Here is a 25,287-nt window from a genome sequence, read left to right as displayed (position 1 = left end):
AGTCAAATATGGTGGAGGTTCAAAGATGTTTTTGGGGTTGTTTTGCTGCCTTTGGCACTGGGTGCCTAACTGTGTGCAAGGTATCACGAAATCTGAAGATTACCAAAGGATTTTAGGTCACAATGTAGTGTCCAGTGTCAGAAAGCTGGGTTTGTGTCCTAGGTCATTGATCTTCCAGCAGGACAATGACTCTAAACATATTTCAAGAAGCACCCAGAAATGGATGGACATAAACCACTGGAGAGTTGAGAAGTGGCCACCAATGAGTCCAGATCTAAATCCCATTGAATACTTGTGGAGAGAACTTAAAATTGCTAAATTGGGAGAAGGCACCTTCAAATATGAGAGACCTGGAGGTGTTGAAGAGTGGTCCAATATTCCAGTTGAGAAGTGTGAGAAAATTGTTGATGGTTATAGGAAATGATTGATTTCAGTTATTTATTCCAAAGGCTGTGCAATCAAATATTATGTTGACGGTGCAAACAATTTTGATGAGCCCATTTTTGTGTAAAATTATGTCCAAGTTGCCTTTCTTCACAGTTTTTTTTGTGTTTTTTTTCAAATACACACAAAGGAAATAAACATTAATGTACCAAGCATGTTTAATTGCAATAATTTTCTGGGAGAAATACTTCATTTTCTGGAACAATTTCAAGTGTGTCAGCACCTTCGGCTGACTATATATCCTAAGGAGCCCATGCATTCTAGAAATATATATACCAGTAGGAGCACATATATTCTAGGCACACACACTCTGGAAGACTTACTACCATTCCATCTACTGTTCAGCCCTTCTAATGGTGGCATCACAGTCACATGATCATGGTGTCACCAAAGGTCCTCATGCAGTCTCCACATTGGAAACTATACTGATAATGCTAATCAGTATAGCAGCACATGCTCTAGACGCTGGGGGCCCCCAACGGGGTGAGGGCCCTGTGCAGCTGCTCAGTTTGCCCCACCCTAATGTTGGCTTTGGATACCAGGAATATTTAAGTAAGAAGAAGCTGCTCACAGTGTTGACCACCCTGTCTTTCTGATCTAATTCTGGAGATACCAGTAGAGCTAGGGTAAAAAGAAAATATTCATACTCCTGTCCACAATGTCTTTCTGATATTATATTGGAGATACCAGGTATACTAAGGTAAGAAGAAACTATTTAGACTGCTGTCCACCTATTGTTTCTAATCTAAAATTGGAGATGCCAGGAATGCAGAGGAAAGAGGAGGCTGCTCACATTGCTGTTAACACTATCATTCTGATCAATACTGGAGATAGCAGGGATGCTAAGGTAAGAAGAGACTGCTCACACTGATCTCCACCCTATCTTTCTGAATGACAATGCATGGTATATATTTTCAGGTCACAACAGTGCAGATATATACTGCACATGCTCACATATGTGACGCCCTGGGCAAGCCAGGGGTCACAGGTCATCACACCACCACACCCTACATCCCAGTCAGGAACACCAAAGCTAACCAGAAATCCTTGTTGCCTTCCTCCAGAGGCTGATGTTCACACCAGGGGGTGGGCCAGGCGGTTGGCTCCGCCCACCGAGGGGTTCGCAGCTCTGGAGGCGGGAAGAACCAGGCAGTCAGCTCAGGGGGAGCTTGAGTGAGGAGCTAAGTGAAGGAGTAAACAGGTAGTGAAGTGAAGGAAGTAAAGTGGTAAAGGAGGAAAGCAAGAGTGGTGACAGGAAAGAAAGAGAGTGGAAAGCCTGAAGTTGGTCCAGCTGTGTGCAGGACCGGGTCAGCAAGGTCAGCAACGACGGTGACTGTCCAGAGGGGTGACTGTTCGGGAGTTCCTGGAAGGACCGCGGACGGGTGGTGACCCGGCGGTCTGGAGCAGCGTGCAAAGGACAGTCAGCACCAGGGCAGGGGCCTCTCGGACCCCGGCAAGGCTAGGAGTCGCCATAATTTGCCGAATCCGTCAGTGAAGGGGACGTCGATCCCCCAACAACCAAGTCCCGATTGAAGGCAACAGTCCAACCATTAAGGAGGAACACCGCCACCGCCAAGGCACCAGTTCCTCAGGGCCAGCGTCTGCGGGCAAAGTAGAGCTCCTCCGGTCCAGCTTGAAGCCGGGGAGCGGGTTACCGGTGGGAACCCATTGCTACCAACTTAGAAACATCAGGTGCAGGTCAGAGGGACATCACCGTTACCTACTGGGAGAGCAAGTGCAGCCGTCCGTGGGAACCGTCTTTCCAACCGTGTGGTTTACCGTAAAACTGTGTCAACGTCTCAGGCTGAGTGAGTACCACAGTGCCGCAAGGCACAGCGCTGCCCCCGCGTCCCTGCGCCCACCAGGCCCTGCACCTCCCTCACCATCACCGGGCCCCGGGATCACCAACCCCTACCCACGGAGGGGCAACACAACACCTGGCTGCTCCGCATCACCACTCCCGGGATCCCCATATAGAGCAGCGGTAGTGAAATCACCACAACCGTGGGTGGCGTCACGGACAATAAACAATCCCCACACCCAACAACCCCCTTTCACTCACGAGCGAGGAGCGCCGCTAGAGTCCCCGGGATCCGGCTCATCGCTCGAGCCACCGAGCAGCAGCAGGCCGCAGCAGCCGCGGCGGCCGGACCCGAGCAGCAGTGGGAGAGCGCGGCGTCCCCTCCTCCGCCCGCGACACATACACCTGTCCTAACATTCAGAAAATGATTATAGTTTGCTAATTATAAGTGTTTAAGATATTACTTATAATGATATCTCATGCCATTATTTATTTTGTTCTATTCCTTTAAAACCCCTTTAACTTTCAAAAAAATCTTTAATAACAAATAGGGGAATTTTTTGCATCTCTTTTATCTGAACATTTATCAAATCTGACAAATATTTAGACACTGCAAATCAGAAATTATTAAAATGCACCAGACTTATCGCAATAGTTCATCCTGTTTGCTAAATCTAGTGCACCTTTCGACTGTCTAGTGGAGTTTTGCTTCCCCTATTATTTTACTTAATTTGCATACCTCCCAACTGTCCCACATTCAGAGGGACTGTCCCGATTTAAGGCCCTGTGCGCACACTGCATTTTTACCCAAGTTTTTTTGCGTTTTTGCTGCAGAAATTTCTTGAGAAAATGGTTGTAACCTTTCTGCAGACATTCCCTAGCAAAACCTATTGAAAAAAAATAGCTGTGCGCACACTGCACTTTTTTCTCAAGAACATTCTTTCTGCAGAATTTCTTGAGAAAAAGAATGAGCATTTCACTTCTTTTCTGCAGGTACCTGCGTTTTTTGCCATACCTGCGGAAAAATGCATCAATAACGCATGCGTTTTTCAGTGCCTTTTGTGAACGCAAGTGTGCTAATCTTTCAGACTCTCACGAAATTTCTTGAGAAAAATCCTTTTTCTAGTGTGCACAGGGCCTAAGGGCTCATTTCAGCAATCCTGACTCAGTTCAGTGCATAAATTAACTCAAGAAGAGCTTTGTATAAATTAAATCTCATCTGCTCTAGTGTCCCACAAGCAGGACTAGAAGTAATGAGTTTGTAAGCACTTTGTCCATATGCAGGAGCTTTACCATTGAGCCACTGCCTGTACTAAGGTAGACAGTTGGATTTGGTAATCTTGACCTGTATTGCAGGCAGAGACGCCAAAAGGAAATTATTCCGTTACGTAGAGATATAGATAGCTATATACTGCATCTCTATATAAGTGAAGGAAGAAGTGAGATTCTTATGTTCCTATAAAACTAGGAAAGGAGAAAAAAAATGAAAATAAATTTCATTTTTCAAAGTCCCTTGGAATCAAACCAGCAACTTTCAAACACATTACATCACCCTTTGCTGTTGAGCCATAAGCTCTGCTGACACCAGAAAGAGGATTTTATAAAGATGAACCTGCATTGCAGCCTCTGACTCCACAGCAGATTATACTGAACGTAGCGATCCATTGTACACAGCAGCATCTCTATGTCCTGTATTCTAGAGGGAGAGTAAAATATTTTTTTCTTCCAATAAAATTACTAAAAATAATAAAAAAAATAGAATAAAGTTATTTTAATTGTGCTTTTTTAAAAAATAATAAATATCACAAACCAGCAAATAACATGGACATATTTGATGTCTCTGTAATCATACCAACCCACACAATACAGCGATCAGATTATTTATGGGGATAGGTAAATGGCGAAAAAATAATGATGCACAAATTGATTATTTCTTTCTATTAAAACCAATAAAAAATGTAATATAAATGTAATGCTGAGGCCATGTTCACATGTAGCGTAAAAGCTACACTTTTTCTGCAGGTGTCCACACCACACAACACAATAAAAATCTTCTCTGACTATTGCATGTTTGCTGCGTTTTTTATGCATTTTCCCAGATATTAGATACATGTTTCCTGCAGCTGTAAATATGGGGTTTGAATGTATTTTAATAATACAGAAAAGCTTTGGTCCTGCAGTTAAGAATTTATCTTGCATTTTTTACAGGCTCCACAAAGAAGCCTAGAAAGAAAAACAAAAACACTATGCCTGCACAGTTCAGCTTTAGGCGCACCCAGGGAGGAGATTTCATGATGTTTCACCCACTTTGCTTGGACATTAAAGCGGACTTTACACACTACGATATCGCTAGCAATTGCTAGCGATATCGTACACAAAAGCACCCGCCCCCGTCGTGCATGCGATTTTGTGTGATCGCTGCCGCAGCGAACATTATCACTACGGCAGCGTCAAACGCACTTACCTGGTAGGTGGCGTCGCTGTGACTGTCGAACAATCCCTCTCCCAAGGGGGAGGGACGTTCGGCATCACAGCAACGTCACTGCGACGTCACTAAGCGGCCGGCCAATCAAAGCTGAGGGGCGGAGATGAACGGGACGTACCATCCCGCCCACCTTCTTCCTTCTGCATTGCGGCCGGTGGCAGGTAAGGAGACGTTCCTCGCTCCTGCGGTGTCACACACAGCGATGTGTGCTGCCGCAGGAGTGATGAACCACATCGATAATCAACCATTACCGATTTTTGGTTTTGGGACGACCTCTCCATGGTGAACGATTTTCACCATTTTTGAGGTCGATTAAGGACGCTGGTAAGTGTCACACGCTGCGATATCGTTAATGACGCCGGATGTGCGTCACTAACAACGTGAACCCGACAATAAAACATTAACGATATCGTAGCGTGTAAAGCCCCCTTAAGTTCGTGTTCACATGTAGCATAAATGCCAGGTTTTTTTGCTGCTTTTTTTGCAAATAAATCCTGCTGTATTTAAATATCCAAGCAAAGTGGATGGGATTTCATGAAAAGACGACCCTGAACTCTGCGGTTTTAGTGCTTTCTTTCTTTTCTAGAGGCTTCTATGTGGAGCTTAGAAAATGCATGGAGAAAACTGCAGTTAACGGGGTGGGGAAAATGCTCAAAGGGCCATATAATGAAATGTGGGGTGGGGCAGACACTGAGGACCATATAATGAATTGTTTGGTGGGGGGACTTTATCAGGGCAATACAATGAATTGTGGGGTAGAGAGGACTCTATTAGGGCAGTATGATCAATTGTGGGGTGGGGAGGAAGGTATCAGGGCCATATTATGAAATGTGCGGTGGGGAAGTCGGTATCAGGGATTATATTATGAATACTGGAAATCATGGATGTTCCATCTGACTCATTCATATATTAAAGACCTAAACTACAAGCAATGCATATTACTCATAAAGAAGCACATAATTAAATACAGTGGATCATTATACACTCATAATGACCGATAAGTTGTGACTGTGGTTCCCAACTTATAGCTTGCAATGTTGTTGTATGAGATGGTGTTATTTATACTGCTCATTCAAACCTTAGTATGTAAGGCACGTTTCACACGTCAGTGAAAAACAGTGACGTTTTTCACTGGCGTGTAAAACACGCACATGTCCCTGCGTGTGCCGTGATTCACGGCACACGTGGGTTGTCTAAGTGCAATCCGGGCTCCGTTCTCCGTGGCCCGTGATTGCACTTAGAAAACTACTCACCTGTGCGCGCTCCCGCTGTCCATGGTGCTGATCGCTCCCGCGGTGCAGCATCCGGCCGGCGGTGACCCCCGCAGCAGCTGCTTCCGGGTCGGCTGTGTCGCGCATAATGAATATGCGCGACAATAATGAGCCGGCTCAGAAGCAGCCGGCAGAACGGGCTGCAGAGGACATCGCTGGATGCCGGGTGAGTTAAAATGTTTTTTATTTTAAATGCACGTTTTTTTCTGGCACGTGTTTCACGGACCACACCACTGCGTGGTCCATGGAACATCAGTGATGCCAGAAAAAAATGGACATGTCTCCGTGCGGCAATCACGGACACGCGGGTACGCTGCACGGAGACATGGTCAGTGAAAAATCACTGACGTGTGAGCAGACCCATTCATTATAATGGGTCTGCGTATGTCAGTGATTCTGGTACGTTTAAAAAAAAGCACAAACGTACCAGAATCACTGACATGTGAAAGGGGCCTTATAATGAGCCCTGAGAATAAAAACTATGAAAAAAATGACAAACTACATTGATTTGAATTATTATAACTCACCAGTAATATTTAGCTGGAACTGGATTCCCAATAGCTTCACAGCAGAATGTGACCTTATGTCCTTCTCTACGAATTTTAGAGTATGGATGTTGTACGATATATGGTTTCTCTGAAAATGGACAATCAAAAAATGATATAAATAGAACTATTACATCTAGATGATAATAGATATATTTTTTTTATCAACCAGTACTCAATTTTTTTTTCTTACTGTTTGTCAACAACTATAATTACAAGGTAATACAGGGTGATTCACTTGCTACTTTACCTGGAGTAAATTGCTGTATCTTCTAAAAGAGATGATCTATAGTACTGCCATTTGGACTGTACATACTTGGTTCATGAGAAAGGGATGAAGCAAGTGTTGAAAATGTCCACTGTTTAACATCCAATCACGCCTGCATGGGCCGGTCCATATTGTTGAATGTATTCCGCAGGACATCTGGGTTGATAGCCTGAATTTCTCACTGTATTTTCCCTGAAAGCGCCTGTAATGTTCATGGCTTGTTAATTTACACCCGCCTTTTCAAATTACCCCAAAGGAAAAAAATCAGATCATCTTGGTGGCTACAGTGCCATTCGACATATGATACCTTGCACCATATTATTGAAGGTAACACATTGTAAGTTCCTCATTGTCCAGCTGATTAATGAAGGTTTGCAAGATTTCCAAGTACACCGCTGTTGTCACGTCATCCATCATGCCTATCCATGCCTATCCATAATGTTCCTGTATGATCCAGCATATTCACCAATGACAGAATACACAGTTTGAATGGTGGATTTCGACTTCCAAACATCTTTAGAAACTCACTTCAGCACCTCTTTGAGAACTTTCCAGTAGGCTATAATTATAAAAACATGCTCCTCCAAACTGTATCTCTACATTGTTACTGTAACAAATGAAGAAGTAATTTGGCAGTAGTGAAATGCATGCACCACACACAAACTACTGACATGCAGAAAGGAGAGCAACAAGTCTATCTGAAAGTAGAGACAAGCAGTGGAACGACAAGTTGGCGGGAGCACTTGGCGTGAGAATGTTTCTCTTTGTGGCCCTGAGGTTCATTGCACTCTTACTTCTCATGAACCAAAGTATGTACAGTTCAAATTTCTTTACAGTTGACAATCTCTTTTAGAAGTTACAGCAATTTTTCAAGGTAAAGTTGCTAGTGAATCACTTTGTACAATAGAAATGTCCCGCTACAGGCGTGGCGAAGGCGTTTAGACCAAAAAGGAGTCTGACACACAACGTAAAAACACCAAAACAACATCATAAACAGGGGGGAACACAATACAATGGAGATCCCTGCTGCTAGGGAGAGGGGTGAGGGGGCACCTCCTGAACTCCCCTCAAGCTGACTCCTGAGCTCCCTAACGTCCCTATACAGGTTCTTTCAACCTGTTGGTGAGCATGATACCTTGGGCCTTCAGCTGGCCCTAAACTCTCCCTGTCTAGTGAGTAGGCTGACGAGTTCACTAGACTCGCCACTACAACACAGAAACAAAAGGAAAGAAAAACAAACAGATGAAATACCGCAACACAAAAGGATAAGGTCTGACTTCTGGAATGACTCAACTCAGCTCCTTTCACCTTGAGGGCCAGTAAATAAATGAATTTGTATCAACAGCAGGGATTGCTGGGTAACACTTCTATTTAAATCTGTCGGGTGTGAATACAAAGTAATTGCAGCTGAAGAACTCGGCTAGAGACTGCTGGAGATGCTACCAGGAGCAAACTGACATTAACCATTTAGGTACTAAACAAAACAAAACCACATTTAAATGCAGAGTCCCAGATATAGATAAGGGGCTCCAGTCCTCAAGCTGCCACTAGTCGTCAAAAAACAGGAAGAAGACTATGACAGTACTCCCCTTTAACAGGAGGCCTCCGAACACTCAAGATGGGTAATATGATCCATTCACAATGTGATCAGGCCCCCTGGTTACCAATAGGAGACACATCATACTTATGGAGCAAGGATCTGTAGACTACGTCATGGGTGTTAAACGTTGGGGGTAGTTCCAGCCATATGGCCATAGGGTTAATGATGTTGGTTATTATAAAAGGACCAATAAACCTCGAGCCTAGAGCCCCAGACACACACTTCCACCTGGTGTTTTTAGTGGACACCCACACAAAGTCATTCTTAGACAGGTCTGGACCTGAAGGTCTATTTCCATGCGTGCACCTGGTAATAGAGGAAACACTCAGGACTGATCTGACAACAGAGGAGTCTGTCTATCCATTCAACACCTTACGTTCCGCTACCGCACGCTTAGTGGAAACCACAACACCCCCATGATCATCTCTACCGGGTCCGCACTGAGGTCTACTCTTCCCTTAAGGTGAGGGTAGGACACCATGTCTTTTCCTGGATATCTTGGTGGTCACTACTGGCGGTCAGGGTGGTGGGATAAGTGACACAGAGATTGTAGCACATAGGTACCCAGTTTCACAGAAACTGCCCTATATGACTACTTTTCCTGACTGCCAGTCAATCACAGGGTTATGTCTCCTCAACCAGGGAAGAAGAAACGCGATGGGAGTGGGCAGACCCTCCAAGACATAACATGACAGACGTTCACTATGAATCGAGCTTACCCGCAGGTTGATATTAGACACGGTATAAGTGAAATCTCTCTGACAGAGATCATCTCCATTTTTCCATTTATTACCACCTCTGCTGTAATGGTGAACTGAGACGTATCAATGGAGGAGATGCATACAGCCTGGTCATTTCCCTCCACCTGACCAGGAGGATGCGGCTTAGAGCCAGATGGATTTGGCTTAAGTTTTACAGGACAGGCCCTGAGGTAATGACCCTTGTCCCTACAGTAAAAGCAAGACCCAGACCCATGACAAACTGCAAGTGACTCAGTCTGAGGGCAGGCTCCCCCCAACTGCATGGGTTCATTGGTTTGCACCAGTGGGAACGTCTCCCTGGGGAGAATGACCGGAGACAGAGTCTTATAGGGTTTCTCCCTGAGGTGTCGATCCACTTGAATTGCAAGGACCATGGTGGCCTCCAACAAATCCGGGGAGGAGCTTTGCACCAGAGAGTCCCTAAACCTACCTGACAACCCCTGGCAGAAATGACTCCTAAGTGCAGGGTCATTCCACAGGGTGTCAGTGGCCCACCTCCGGAACTCAGAGCAATACTCCTCCAATGGCCGTGCCCTCTGCTGGAGCTTTAGACTCCGCGAGCGTGATGCCATTAGGGTCGTTATATACCAGGGCCAAAGCCACCAAAAACTTGTCCACCGACCATAAAGATGGAGAGTCGGACGGCAGAGTGTCCTGAAATATGTACACCAGCTAGATCAGTACAGAGTATACTACTGCCTAGGTTTCGTACCGTTGCTAAAGCCCCACGTTAACTTGGCACTTAGTCACTTTATACTAGCACACATGATATCATTGTGAACTTTAAACAGGTATATACTCCCTGTTAAATGGCATCTTTTACCGATCTGTATTGAGGCTTTCTAATTCCCATTTATTTAGACCACGCAGTGTCAGGTGTTAAACTCTGGGATCTGTTGTTCCTCTATAAGGGTGTCATTATTACCGTGGAAAGCATCAGCAGGAACCTCAAGACCCATCTCTTCCAACAAGCCTACAACCTACAATAGCCCTCAGTCCAGTACACCACTGCGCAACCAGCTCTGTCCTCACCTATTGTGCCATCACCCATTCCCTGTAGACTATGTGCCCTTGCGGGCAGGGTCCTCTCTCCTCCTATACCAGTCTGTCTTGTACTGTTAATGATTGTTGTACGTATACCCTCTTTCACTTGTAAAGCGCCATGGAATAAATGGCGCTATAATAATAAATAATAATAATAATTATTATTGCCTATACTATTTCAGCCATATATAGTAATCATCTGTATATATTTTTTTTTAGATGGGATACTAATATTTGTACTAATTTATTGCTGCCTACTATGTTAAGAAGCTGTATTTTGAATTTTTCTAGTAATACTCTGTGCTGTTAATTCTAGTGGCATGCTATAAACATGATCTGTACTGACTTGTCTTTTCTAGTTTGTGGGTAAAATCCTGCTTATTTCAGTAGTCAGTTGATGTAATTGATTTTAAAAGTAGTTTTCTTTTTTAACTTATTTAAATATTTTATTTTAAACACAATATACTCAGTTGTCCGTATAGTTATAATATTGAATTATTGAGTATATTCCAAAGAAACAATCTGATGCATTTCTGGCATGAAGCTGCCCTTATTCATGGTGAATTAGTCATATAGTGAATATTAAAAAAAGTAAAACTAGAAACAATTTAAAACCCTTATCAGCCGTTATGCACACATTGATGTTTTTGGCCAGGTTTTTACTGTTGTTTATGTGCTGAGGCTGGGAGTGACTCCAGAATACAGAGCAGGTGCTCTCTCCATGGGTACCATTCCTGGTTTTGGTATGCAGACACTGATTCAGATTGTTAGTCACATGCTGATGTGAGAGGCCTTATAGTAATTTTTGTGTGGTGCAATGTTTCTTAACATGTGAATAGGGTCGTAACGTTTGCTCACATGTGAATGAATAATTATAGTGATTTTTGGGTAGTGTAATGTTTGTTACATATGTGCTTTCAATTGTCATCATTATGATTTACTTGCAGTGGATAGGCTGCTTAAATTGTTTCTAGTTTTGCTTTTTCAATATTAGCTGTGACTAAAGGCAACACGCCACAAACACGTCACTTTTTCTATAGAATGTAACCAATAATACAATTGTAGCACCCCACGGGACCTGCAGGGCATAACTTGTCACCGGGCCAGTGGTTTTGTCGGGTTGCTGTGAATGGCCTGACCCGGCTCCATGGCCCCGTCGGCTACAGGCAGAGAAAGTAAAAAGGGGGGATGGAGGGGTTTGTGGTGCGCGGCCAGGGATTGGCTGCCGCTGCGAGATGTCGCTCTCCTCCGTGCTGATGTTACCGCAGCTCAGATAGTCCAGCTCCCCACAGCTAGAGCGAGCCCTGGAGAGGACGGTGGTGACGGGGGAAGGGCTGTTGGCGCTGAAGCGCAGGGCGGCGGCGCAGGCAAATCAGAGTCTCACACAGGCGCTGCAGTTCCAGGTGTTTTACTCACAGTTCGTGTGCTGCGCCTGCAGAATACCGGTTATCGCCATGATGGGCCCCAGCTGATCCTGGTTGAAGCAGAGGTCACCACCGGTGTTGTGAAGCATGTGAGACCTTCCTCATTGCGCCTTGTAGTGCGGATTCCTGTGGCGTGAAGCTACTTGAGGACCCCAGTGTCCTTGGCTTTAGTCACTGTCCCGTATGCAGGCAGCACGAAACTTGACTATGGGTGTGGCTCCTGTCCCTATATGCTGCTGTGCCCCGAGACTTTTGGTGGTGGACAATGGGACATGAAATCCCCTTTCCCTGCAGATTTGTTAGCGTCCATGAAGGTTCCCCTAACCGAGGGCTCTGTACCCTGACTGGCGCCGGTCCTGAAGGGGTTGTTATGGCTCAACCTCCAGCTACCGAGTTGCTCCTCTGTCTCACAACTCCACTCGGTCATCTCCTGCTTCTGTCTCAGTCTACCCGGTGCCAGATCGACCCCTCAGGGGGGAGCCATAGCATCCCCCCAGACACCTTGCTCTCCACTGCCTCAAGCTGTTTTCTCTCCTGCGTACAAACTGTTCTCTGGTCAAACTCGTTTTAAAGTGAAACCAAGTGTGTTCACTCACTTCCCAGGCAGTCCCCACCTTTTTGATGACTCATCCTGCCCAGAAATTTTCCAGCCTGGCTTCATGAGAAATGTAAGTGCTGGCTCATTAACTGGGTGTTTATGTAAGTGTATTGTGCAAGCTCCAAGCACCAGCGGTTAACCTCCTCTTACCCGGGACAAGCATTACACACTTTAAGACAGATGCAATACTCTGTGGCACCTGAAGTCTCAGGGGCGCCACATTCCCCCACAGCAAATAGCAGCACTCCCAGGCTGCAACCAAGCAAAATTAATGCACAGCAATTTCTGTTATGCATATAAACAATTAAACATTCTTCACTTTATGGGAGGCAGGATCACTTGAACGTTGCAAACATCATTGCTCCTATCAGTTCTATAAATCCTTATACACTGTACACGAAAAACAGAAAAAAAAAGAAAAAGAAAATAGCAAAAGAGCAAAGCAAAATAGCATATCATAACTCTATATCTGTACATTAATAGCATCAATCAAACTTTTCATCAGCAGAGTCCATGGTGTCAAAACTGGTGCTAGTTGTTTACAAAGGCAGTTCTGGCCACGCATCTCTTGTGGCCCAGATATCCACTTTGTCAAGCAAAAGAGAAAAAAAAAACATTCAGTACTTAAAAGGCTACCAAGTCTGTAACTATGTACACCTTTTTCAAATACATATTTACATGCCTCACTGTTGCACTACGGGTGCACAATGCTGCAGCCGAGGGCACTCCAGGTATCCAGGGTTGGGGACAACAACACAGCCAGTCTCAGTGTGGGCCGGTCCGCCGGAGTTACTGTTGGACAGCCAGGGGAGCACAACGCTTCTACCCCGTGCCCTGGGTCCTTCCAGTCACCGCTCGCCATGGCTCGCACCTGCTCCGTCCGTGCCACTATCCCATCTTTTCCTGCGTCCTGGGGAGGCAGGGGATCCTGGCTCTGGTGGTAAGTTTTGGTTTTCCATAAAGTCATGTCCGGTAAGTCTCTGGCAGTGGGGCTCTCTTTCACATGCTTTCTGGGCTCCACCCACGCTTTTGCACGCTTTTTGGGTCCTGCCCACAATGGCACGTCCCTTCTTTTCCCGCGCAAGGATGGTTAATGGCGGGCAAACAGTTCTTGTAAAGTCCATGAAGGCGCACAGTACCCATTGTTAGGGGTTCGCGACCCTGCTCGCAGCGCCAAATGTACCACCCACGGGACCTGCAGGGCACAACTCGCCACTGGGCCAGTGGTTTTGTGGGGTTGCTGTGAATGGCGTGACCCGGCTCCATGGCCCCATTGGCTACAGGCAAAGAGAGAGTCAAAAGGGGTATATGGGGGTTTGCTTTGTAGCGCCACCTGTGGTGCGCGACCAGGGATTAGCCGTCGCTGCGAGATGTCGCTCTCCTCTGGGGCTGATGTTACCGCAGCTCAAATAGTCAAGCTTCCCACAGCTGGAGCGAGCCCTGGGGAGGACGGTGGTGATGGAGGAAGGGCCGTTAGTGCTGAAGCATGGGTCGGCGGCACCGGCAAACCAGAGTCTCACACAGGGGCTGCACTTCCAGGTGTTTTACTCACAGTTCGTGTGCTGCGCTCGAAGAGTACCGGTCATCGCCGTGATGGGCCCCAGCTGATCCTGGATGAAGCAGAGGTCACCACCAGTGCTGTGAAGCATGTGAGACCTTCCTCCTTGTGCCTTGTAGTGTGGATCCCCATGGCGTGAAGCTCCTTGGGGACCTCAGGGTCCTTGGCTTTAGTCGCCGTCCCGTACGCAGGCAGCACGAAACTTGTTATGGACCCGACCATGGCTGTTCCTCCTGTCTCTATCTGCTGCTGTGCCCCGGGACTTTTGGGGGTGAGCAATGGGACGTGAAATCCCTTTTCCCTGCAGATTTGTTAGAGTCCATGAAAATTCCCCTAACCGAGGGCTCTGCACCCTGACTGGCATCGGTCCCGAAGGGGCTGTTGGGGCTCACCCTCCGGCTACGGAGTTGCTCCTCTGTCTCACAGCTCCACTCGGTTGTCTCCTGCTTCTCTCTCAGTCTGCCCGGTGCCTAGTTGGCCCCTCTGGTGGGAGCCGTAGCATCCCCCAGAGGCCTTGCTCTCCACTGCCTCAAGCTGTTCTCTCCCCTGTATCCCAACCGTTCTCTGGTCAAACTCGTTCTAAAGTGAAACTAAAGGGTGCTTTACACGCTGCGACATCGCTAGCAATTGCTAGCGATGTTGAGCGCGATAGCACCCGCCCCTGTCGTACATGCGACATGTGGTGATCGCTGCCGTAGCGAACATTATCGCTACGGCAGCGTCACATTCACATACCTTGTCAGTGACGTCGCTATGACCGACGAACAATCCCTCCCTCAAGGGGGAGGTGCGTTCGGCGTCACAGCAACATCACTGTGGCGTCACTAAGCGGCCAGCCAATAGAAGCGGATGGGCGGTGATGAGCGGGACGTAACATCCCGCCCACCTCCTTCCTTCCTCATTGCCGGTGGACGCAGGTAAGGAGATGTTCGTTGTTCCTGCGGTGTCACACATAGCGATGTGTGATGCCGCAGGAACGATGAACAACATCGTATCTGTGGCAGCAGCAATATTAAGGAAAGGAGCGACATGTCACCAATCCCCGTTTAACGATTTTGCGATCGTTGATCATCGCTCCTTGGTGTCACATGCTGCGATGTCACAACCGGCGCTGGATGTGTGTCACTAACGACTTGACACCGACGATATATCGGTAGCGATGTCGCAGCGTGTAAAGCACCCTTAAGTGAGTTTGCTCACCTCCCAGGCAGCCCCCGCCTTTTTGATGACTCATCCTGCCCGGGAATTTCCCAGCTTGGCTTCCTGAGCTGTGCTGGCTCACTAACTGGATGTTTATGTAAGTGTATTGTGTAAGCACCAGCTGTTAACCTCCTCTTACCCTGGATAAGCCTTAAACCTTAAGACAGATACAATACTCTGTGGTGCCTGAAGCCTCAGGGGCGCCACACAATATGCGCAGCAATGTGCATGGCGTCCCATACGTCATCCTTGTACCCGACCATAATCTCGTGCATGTGCAAACACTGCACCGCGGCTCGCGCGAGGGCAAACTGCGCTTGCGCGAGCCAGGGGAATAACTGCACAGGTGTGAGATTTGGCAGAGCAGCGTACATGATGACGGCGGCGTCATCACGTCCATATTGAAAGGAGGATGACGAAGATGGCCACAAGGAGGGACAGGAGATAAAAATGAGCACGCCTATCTGAGATCCACAGGTCATTAGCATACCTAACGGTCAGGTTTTATAAAGTTATATTTGGGGTCTGCAAGGGAAGTCAGGGCACAAGGTACACCTTCATAGAATGCAGCCCAGGAGCTGCAGAAGGTGACACTTTTGGTTTCATAGTGAAAAAACTGGTGACAGGTTCCCTTTAAATTGTAATCTGTAAGAAAGACTCCTGTCCACAGACTCAATTAATCAGTCAAACTGTAATCTCTACAACATGGGCAAGACCAAAGAGCTTTCTAAGGATGTCAGGGACAAGATCATAGACCTGCACAAGGCTGGAATGGGCTACAAAACCATAAGTAAGACGCTTGGTGAGAAGGAGACAACTGTTGGTGTAATAGTATGAAAATGGAAAAAATACAAAATGAGTGTCAATCGATATCGATCTGGGGTGGGGTATCCAAGATCATGAGGAAGGTGAGAGAGCAGCCTAAAACTACATGGGGGAGCTTGTTAATGATCTCAAGGCAGCTGGGACCACTGTCAACAAGAAAACCATTAGTAATACATTACACTGTAAAAGATTAAAAGCCTGCAGTGCCTGCAAAGTCCCACTGCTCAAGAAGGCACGTGTGGAACTGTCTGAAGGTTGTCAATAAACACTTGGATGATTCTGAGAGTGATTGGGAGAAGGTGCTGTGGTCAGATGAGACACAAATTGAGCTCTTTGGCATTAACTCAACTCACCGTGTTTAGAGGAAGAGAAATGCTGCTTATGACCCAAAGAACACCATCCCCACTGTCAAGCATGCAGGTGGAAGCATTTTTTTGGGGGTGTTTCTCTGCTAAGGGCACAGGACTACTTCGCCGCATCAATAGGACAATGGATGGGGCCATGTACCATAAAATCTTGAGTGACAACCTCCTTCCGTCCATGAGGACATTAAAAATGGGTTGTGACTGGGTCTTCCAGCATGACAATGACCCAAAACATACAGCCAAGGCAACAAAGGAGTGGCTCAAAAAGAAACATAATAAGGTCCTGGAGTGGCCTAGCCAGTCTCCAAACCTTAATCTCATAGAAAACTTATAAAGGGAGCTGAAGCTCCGAGTTGCCTAGCAGCAGCCTTAAAATCTTAATGATTTAGAGATGATCTGCAAGGAGGAGTGGACCAAAACTCCTCCTGACATGTGCGCAAACTTCATCATCAACTACAAAAAAGCGTTTGACTGCTGTGCTTGTCAACAAGGGTTTTGCCACCAAGTATTAAGTATTGTTTGCCATAGGGATCAAATACTTATTTCTCTCTACAAAATACAAATACATTTTTATAATTTATACAATGTGATTTTCTGGATTTTATTTTGGATATTCTATATCTCACTGTTAAAATTAACCTATCCTTAAAATTATAGACTGTTCATGTCTTTGTCAGTGGGCAAACTTACAAAATCAGCAAGGGATGAAATAATTATTTCCTTCACTGTATATGTCAGTGATGCCTTTGAGAACAAACTCTGGGTCTAATAAACAGTACCCTTCAGAAACTGAGTCCTAAGATGAAGAAACAGAGCCATAGAGAGCCCAATGGCTTTTAGGTCTAACATCTCAGTACACTGCATAGGCTCTGCCACAAAGACTAACAGAGTGCCTGTCAGCAAAAAGCTGACAAGCATTAAACAAAGCAACACATGCTGTATATTGCAGTGAAATATAAAAGCAATCAAATGGTAAAAATCCTAATGTATTTTAAAAATATGTAAAAAATAAGTTATTACATGTTTAACCATCAACTGGTGAGGTGGGATTTTTGTCACGCAACTGGTAATGTGGGGCTTCCTATACCCCAGTGTTTAGAAATCTCTAATTTTAACAGAAAATGCAAAGATCACGTTTGTTTTAATCGTTTTCTTATTGGCGATTGATTACACATGAGTATACCAAATGTTTGACACCTACAAGTATCAGAAAATGTAATACATTGATGATTCATACCAGCATTTTCCAATGAATGCCAGCTTAAAAAAAAGTTCCCTAGGGTGTTGCAAAGCCCACCTCACCAGTTGAGGGTTAACCGCTTTCTGACATAGGATGTACTAGTAGTTCCTTTGTCAGGTGCTAGAAACTGAGACAGCTCCACATGCTACATACTGTATGCTGGGTATGTGATACAATTGATATCCACCTCTAACATTAGCAATTGGAGTTTTAGGCTGGGGCCACATGGGCACACTGCGATCCCCTCGCTTGACACTCGGCTCACACTGGCAGTCCAGCAGAGCCGAGTGTCATGCGAGTGTCCCTGCGACTGAGGTCCGATCGTGCCAGCGGACCTCAGCTGCGGGGGGCGAGCTGACACTGAGGAGGGGCGGGCCGGTGCTGCGGAGGGGAGGGCCGGCGCTGAGGAGGAGAGGGAAGGATTTATCTTCCTCTCTCCTCCGTAGCCGGCTATTGCCATTCTCGCCCGGCACTCACGGTACACCGGTGTACCGCGAGTGCAGTGCAATTTTTCTCTCGCCCCATAGACTTGAATGGGTGTGAGAGAAAACAGGATCGCATTACAGACGTGACATGCTGCGATTGTTTTCTCGGTCCGATTAGGGCTGAGAAAATAATCGCTCATGGTTGCTGACACATAGGCTAATATTGGTCCGAGTGGAATGCAATTTTTTATCGCACTCCACTCGCACCGATTTTCATGTCGTGTGGCTTAGGCCTTAGTGTGAAAATTGAATTAAATTTATTTATTTAAAATGCATTGTGAAAATTGCAATTGTATTTTAATGTAGTGATGTTAAAAAAATATACAATATAGATTACATTTCACATAATTAAACATGATGTAAATACTTTCTGATGGCTGGCACCTATAGTTACGGTGCTTCATTTCTTACTGATGGCAGTAGTGAACTCTGAAGATCCTTGGCTGAATAGAACAGAGGTCAATCATCTGCATTGCTTCTCAATTCATTCTAATTGAAGTATTGAAGATCAACTGAGTGTTGTGCTCTGCAATCTCCTGTGCTTCTACTAAGCATGATGTGAGTGATAGTACACATGATCAACTTCTGCTCCAAAGAGCCCCTGTTCTCAGGATCGGTGGAACCAACCACGGTTGGACCCCCAGCTATCGGAAAGATCTTGTCAAGAATGTGTCCAGCTGAGACCCTTGTGGTATCTGGGATTAGAAGCTCAGGGAGATTAGCAGATCATAGGTCCTTTTTAACAGGAAGTAATTTTAATTTGAAGTTGACGGGATTAAGAGTTCCTTTTTGATCCTACTGAGATTGCATACAGCTCTAATCTCAACTGCTCACTCTTAAGGGGTACTTCACACACAGCGAGATCGCTACTGAGATCGCTGCTGAGTCATGTTTTTTGTGACCTCATTAGCGATCTCGCTGTGTGTGACACTGAGCAGCGATCTGACCCCTGCTGTGAGATCGCTGCTCGTTACACACAGCCCTGGTTCGTTTTTTTATTGTTGCTCTCCCGCTGATAAGCACACATCCCTGTGTCTGACAGCGAGAGAGCAACAATCCTGAATGTGCAGGGAGCAGGAGCCGGCCTCTGACAGCCTGCGGTAAGCTGTAACCAAGGTAAACATCGGGTAACCAAGGTGGTTACCCGATATTTACCTTCGTTACCAGCCTCCGCAGCTCTCACGCTGCCAGTGCCGGCTCCTGCTCCCTGCACACGCTAAGCGGTGTGCGCTGGTAACTAAGGTAAACATCGGGTAACCATACCCGATGTTTACCTTAGTTACCAGTTATGACGAAAAAAGGGGATGGCACCTCCTGTCCGTGTGACAACAAGATATTGGGGTGCACTTTAGGTTCCAAAGCCATAAAGTGAGAGATAGACAAGGCACTCCCAAAATGCTTTGCATGAAAATTTATTTATGTGCTTTAGAACGTTTTCGGTCCTATTTGGACCTTCATCAGTAGCACTGTACAGAAAAAAATTAAACATAATATTTTTACAATCAGAAAAATAAAATTGATATCCAAAACAAGGAGAAAACATACAGACAATATTTACAAAATTTCATATATATATCTGGTATGCATGATTCACAATATTTCAAATTCATATTGGAAAGATATATAAAAATAAATATAAAAATAAAAATAAAAAAGGAAAGAAAGGAAGAAAAGACAGAATGCAGAAAGGAGGCAGAGATCAAGAGAATCTCACAATGGAGGAGACAAAAATAGAGCAAAAAGCAAAAAAAAAAGGGGGAATACAATTCATGTAATGCATTAGAAAGCAAGGAAACAAAGGGTTAATATGGAGGAAGGAAAGCTTGGAGAAGGGAGAAACAAAGGTAGTGTAGAAGCACGTGTGAAAAGACATAGGGGTTGTATATTCTAATGCATTACATGAATTGTGTGAATTTATATATCTTTCCAATATGAATTTGAAATATTGTGAATCATGCATACCAGATATATATATGAAATTTTGTTAAACGTTCTAAAGCACATAAATAAATTTTCATGCAAAGCATTTTGGGAGTGCCTTGTCTATCTCCTACCTTAGTTACCAGTGTCCGCAGCTTCCAGACGCCGGCTCCGTGCAAGCGCAGCGTCGCTTGCACGTCGCTGCTGGCTGGGGGCTGGTCACTGGTCGCTGGTGAGATCTGCCTGTTTGACAGCTCACCAGCGACCATGTAGCGATGCAGCAGCGATCCTGACCAGGTCAGATTGCTGGTCGGATCGCTGCTGCATCGCTAAAGTGTGAAGGTACCCTTACTCTCTGATACAGTTAGGTCCAGAAATATTTGGACAGTGACACAATTTTCGCGAGTTGGGCTCTGCATGCCACCACATTGGATTTGAAATTAAACCTCTACAACAGAATTCAAGTGCAGATTGTAACATTTAATTTGAAGGTTTGAACAAAAATATCTGATAGAAATTGTAGGAATTGTACACATTTCTTTACAAACACTCCACATTTTAGGAGGTCAAAAGTAATTGGACAAATAAACCAAACCCAAACAAAATATTTTTATTTTCAATATTTTGTTGCGAATCCTTTGGAGGCAATCACTGCCTTAAGTCTGGAACCCATGGACATCACCAAACACTGGGTTTCCTCCTTCTTAATGCTTTGCCAGGCCTTTACAGCCGCAGCCTTCAGGTCTTGCTTGTTTGTGGGTCTTTCCGTCTTAAGTCTGGATTTGAGCAAGTGAAATGCATGCTCAATTGGGTTAAGATCTGGTGATTGACTTGGCCATTGCAGAATGTTCCACTTTTTTGCACTCATGAACTCCTGGGTAGCTTTGGCTGTATGCTTGGGGTCATTGTCCATCTGTACTATGAAGCGCCGTCCGATCAACTTTGCGGCATTTGGCTGAATCTGGGCTGAAAGTATATCCCGGTACACTTCAGAATTCATCCGGCTACTCTTGTCTGCTGTTATGTCATCAATAAACACAAGTGACCCAGTGCCATTGAAAGCCATGCATGCCCATGCCATCACGTTGCCTCCACCATGTTTTACAGAGGATGTGGTGTGCCTTGGATCATGTGCCGTTCCCTTTCTTCTCCAAACTTTTTTCTTCCCATCATTCTGGTACAGATTGATCTTTGTCTCATCTGTCCATAGAATACTTTTCCAGAACTGAGCTGGCTTCATGAGGTGTTTTTCAGCAAATTTAACTCTGGCCTGTCTATTTTTGGAATTGATGAATGGTTTGCATCTAGATGTGAACCCTTTGTATTTACTTTCATGGAGTCTTCTCTTTACTGTTGACTTAGAGACAGATACACCTACTTCACTGAGAGTGTTCTGGACTTCAGTTGATGTTGTGAACGGGTTCTTCTTCACCAAAGAAAGTATGCGGCGATCATCCACCACTGTTGTCATCCGTGGACGCCCAGGCCTTTTTGAGTTCCCAAGCTCACCAGTCAATTCCTTTTTTCTCAGAATGTACCCAACTGTTGATTTTGCTACTCCAAGCATGTCTGCTATCTCTGTGATGGATTTTTTCTTTTTTTTCAGCCTCAGGATGTTCTGCTTCACCTCAATTGAGAGTTCCTTAGACCGCATGTTGTCTGGTCACAGCAACAGCTTCCAAATGCAAAACCACACACCTGTAATCAACCCCAGACCTTTTAACTACTTCATTGATTACAGGTTAACGAGGGAGACGCCTTCAGAGTTAATTGCAGCCCTTAGAGTCCCTTGTCCAATTACTTTTGGTCCCTTTAAAAAGAGGAGGCTATGCATTACAGAGCTATGATTCCTAAACCCTTTCTTCGATTTGGATGGGAAAACTCTCATATTGCAGCTGGGAGTGTGCACTTTCAGCCCATATTATATATATAATTGTATTTCTGAACATGTTTTTGTAAACAGCTAAATTAACAAAACTTGTGTCACTGTCCAAATATTTCTGGCCCTGACTGTATGCTAGTTCTCCTGCTGACCTCCCAAGAGAAGTTGTCCTTGGGGAAGCTGTGGAGTTTTGTTTGTCATTTTATTCCCATTTGTTTGTCCTTCTCCCATTGTTCTCTTATCGTATTAGTGTGACTAATGTCTTGCTGCCCAGCTCACTAGCTAGGGTTAGCCAAGGTTCACCAAAGGCTTAAGCATTGAGGAAGTGCATGGTTCATTCTCAGGTATGTGTTTACCCCCTCTCCTTTTTATCAGGGCCCCACTTTGTATCTTAGTCCTTCGTTTGCACCACACGCCGGGCACCATTCCGCCTGTCATGACTGATATGACCTACTCTTGGGAATATTGGATAGCTTTTACATTTGAGAACACCTTTTTAAGAAAAGATAAAAGGGAGGATCCTTCAGGTGGGTGTGTGGTGCCCTGGACCACCCCCCAGACAGTTACATTAGTCAGACAAAAACCCTTGTTGCCTCCCTCCAGGGTCTGATGTCCACACCAGGTGGGGCGGAGCCAGGCGGTTGGCCCCACCCACCGAGGAGTTCACAGACCTGGAGGCGGGAAAAGTGACAGTTGAGTCTAGGAGGTGAAAGTGAGAGGTCACGTACTGCGAGTGTCTGGGTTGGAGCTCAGGCACTGACAGCAAGGTTGGCAGATGGTGGTGGCCGTCTGCAGGAGTTGGTGGAACTCTGCAGAGCCGTAAGGACTGAGGTCGGGCGTCAGCCCGCCGGTACCGGATCGGGGAACGGAGTGAAGCTAAGCACACAGGCAGGGGCATCGGACCCCGACCAGGCTTGGAGTCGCCGACAATAGTCAAATCCGAATGTTACAGGAACCCCAGGGATTTCCTAACAACCAAGTCCCGATTGAAGGCAACCGTCCGCACCGTGAGGATATACAGCCACTACCACCGGCTAGAGATCCAAGGGCCAGCGCCTGCAGGCAAACGGGCTCCTCCGGCACCTGTATGCCGGGGAGCGGACTACCGTTGGGAAGCCAGCGGAGTCAACACAGTACACAAAGGTGCAGGGAGAGACAGCCACCATCACCTGTCCGGGGAGAGACACTGCAGCCGGCTGCAGGACCCGTCCATCCAGCCGTTTGGTTTACCGGAGCCTTTGTGCATTTGTTGCTGAGTGAGTACACCAGTGCCATCCGGCACCGCGTCGCGCTGTCCCTGCAACCCTGCACCTCACCAACCCTGCCTTCCTCGTCACACCACCAGGCCCCAGGACCCCCCCCTCCTACGAACAGAGGGGGAGAACAACAACCCAGCTGCTCCCTACCATCGCTCCCGGGATCCCCGTCACCAGCAGCGGTGGTGCCCATCTTCACCACAACCCGTGGGTGGCGTCACGGACTAAATACCCAAACAAATCACCCCCTTTTCACTCACGGGCGAGGAGCGCCGCTCGAGTCCCCGGATCCGGCTCACCGCTTGAGCCACCGAGCAGCAGCCGCAGCGCCGGACCCGAGCGTTAGCGAGCGCAGCGCCCCGCCACCCGCGACAGGTGCATGAGAAAGTAGCTTAACATTAGGTAGTATAATTGCATAAGGTGGTTGGCCAGCATTTCAGTGCCAGAAAAAGAAGACATGTTGTTGCACAATTAGCAGACCCTTTTTTTAAAAAAAAAAAAAAATAAATAAATAATAAAAATATATATATATATATATATATATATATATATATATATATACATATATATATACATATATATGTATTGCCAATATAGATTGATTATGGCTGCATAACATAATGGGTACCTATTTTGTAACCCCAGTTTTTTACAAATTAAAACCATGTTTTCTCATATTGATGTTTCAAATTGTTAAAAAAATAAAAATGAAGCATTCTATTCCTTACTTATCATTCAGACATAACCTACCTAATCTCTTTAAAACAGCTTCAAAATAAGAAATGTTTGGCTCATTCTTCCAGCTTTGTAACGTTCCAGTAGAGAATCCCTCCATAGTCACTGTGATATTTCTGTACACATCTTTGCAGACACCTTTCAAGCTGAAAATTCCTTGCTGATCGGTTGTACCTTGGATCTTGCCATTTAGAAAAACTTTTGCATTGTTCTGGACATACCCTTGTGTACTTTGAACTTTTCCCGTTAAAGTGTGATTGGGACAGATGCAGTCAAAACATGAGGATTCTGTGGGGTTTTTTTAGAAAAGAAAAAGGGAAAAACAATATCAATTTTAAACATTTGCGCAATTCACATTTTACCAAATAGCAAAATCACCACTTCTGTCCATGGGAAGTGTAAAGTATTGCAGCTCTCTGTTATCTTTCTTACTAGAGATGAGTAACCTCAAAAGAGAAATAGATCTTGACCCTCTGTTCTTTATTTTCCAAAATCACGCAAAAAGGTTATGGACTTTCCCAGACAGGTTCCCAGGTTTTGGGCTGCAGAATAGTAATTGCTTGGCAGTAAGAGCACTAAAGCAAATAACTTGTATTGGTGCTCGGTTCCACTTGCGTTTTGCAATGACGAGTGCAATCTGATAAAACATCGGATTGCCCTCACTCTAGTGCAAAACTATGGGGCAGTGTCCATTGGCGACTGATTTCTCATGCCATATCGGCATGAGAAATGAATCTCAGCATGCAGCGTTTGGCAGCGAGTCTTGGCTCACACGCACCCATACAAGTCTATGGAAGCGTGTGAAACATCACACTGTACTCGCATGTCATCCAAGTGCAGTGTGATATATGCAGAGACAGGCAGTGGAAGAGATGGGGTCACAGGTGCTCCCTCCCTCTCCTCCGCACCTGTGACACGGTCGCATGACCCTCGGCTGATGTTCGTAGCAGAGGGTCATTAGCATATCACTTCCGATGCTGTCACATCGGAAGCTATGCGCGAGTAGAACCGAGCCCTCTAAGTCAGGAATGTAGGAAGGGATCATTCAATTCAATAACAATGGTCCACAGGAGAAAAATGAACAAATAAGCATTGTTCTGATGGAAGGTACTGAATACTTTAAAAGTATTTTTACAAGTTTATGCTTTTCAAGAGAATTTTGTCTAATAAGTAGTTTTAAAATGTTTAAATAATTCAAGTACCTAGTACTGAGTTCTGCTTCTGCCAAAATCATATGCATTTGGTCATTTTTTCACAGTTGTCCATTGTGCATACAAAGTAGGGACACCCTCTTTTAGGCTTGAGATGAATATTACTCCTTGGATATCCACGCACATTTGAACAGTGTTTTGTTTATTTTAGCATAACACAAAAAGCAATCCTATGTGCTATCAAACCTTTGGAATTATAGATCACTTAAACCTATCCATAACCCCTTACCAACATACGACATACGACATACTGGCACGTCATTTGCCGACTCCCTTACTTTGAGGCGGGCTTGCAAGCTGAGCTTGTATTTTTCCCTGCAGATGATGGCAGTGATATTCAGCCATCATCTGCCTCTAACAGCCTAGTGT

The 25,287-nt window shown here is 45.5% G+C and overlaps 1 protein-coding gene across 1 annotated transcript in view; it reads right to left on the bottom strand.

The window, feature by feature from the left end:
• Window positions 1-25,287, bottom strand: part of CILP2 (cartilage intermediate layer protein 2) — a 118,751-nt gene that overhangs the window by 40,664 nt on the left and 52,800 nt on the right. The window contains exons 5-6 of the mRNA XM_075347213.1: window positions 23,723-23,995; window positions 6,529-6,637 (exon numbers count right to left, since the gene is read on the bottom strand). Of these exons, the coding sequence (XP_075203328.1) occupies window positions 6,529-6,637; window positions 23,723-23,995 (382 nt within the window). The remainder of the gene's footprint in view (window positions 1-6,528; window positions 6,638-23,722; window positions 23,996-25,287) is intronic.

Source organism: Anomaloglossus baeobatrachus, chromosome 1 (assembly GCF_048569485.1).
Source record: "Anomaloglossus baeobatrachus isolate aAnoBae1 chromosome 1, aAnoBae1.hap1, whole genome shotgun sequence".
Lineage (NCBI taxonomy): Eukaryota > Metazoa > Chordata > Amphibia > Anura > Aromobatidae > Anomaloglossus > Anomaloglossus baeobatrachus.
Note: the sequence above shows the minus strand (reverse complement) of the source record. Positions and strands in the feature narration are given on the sequence as shown.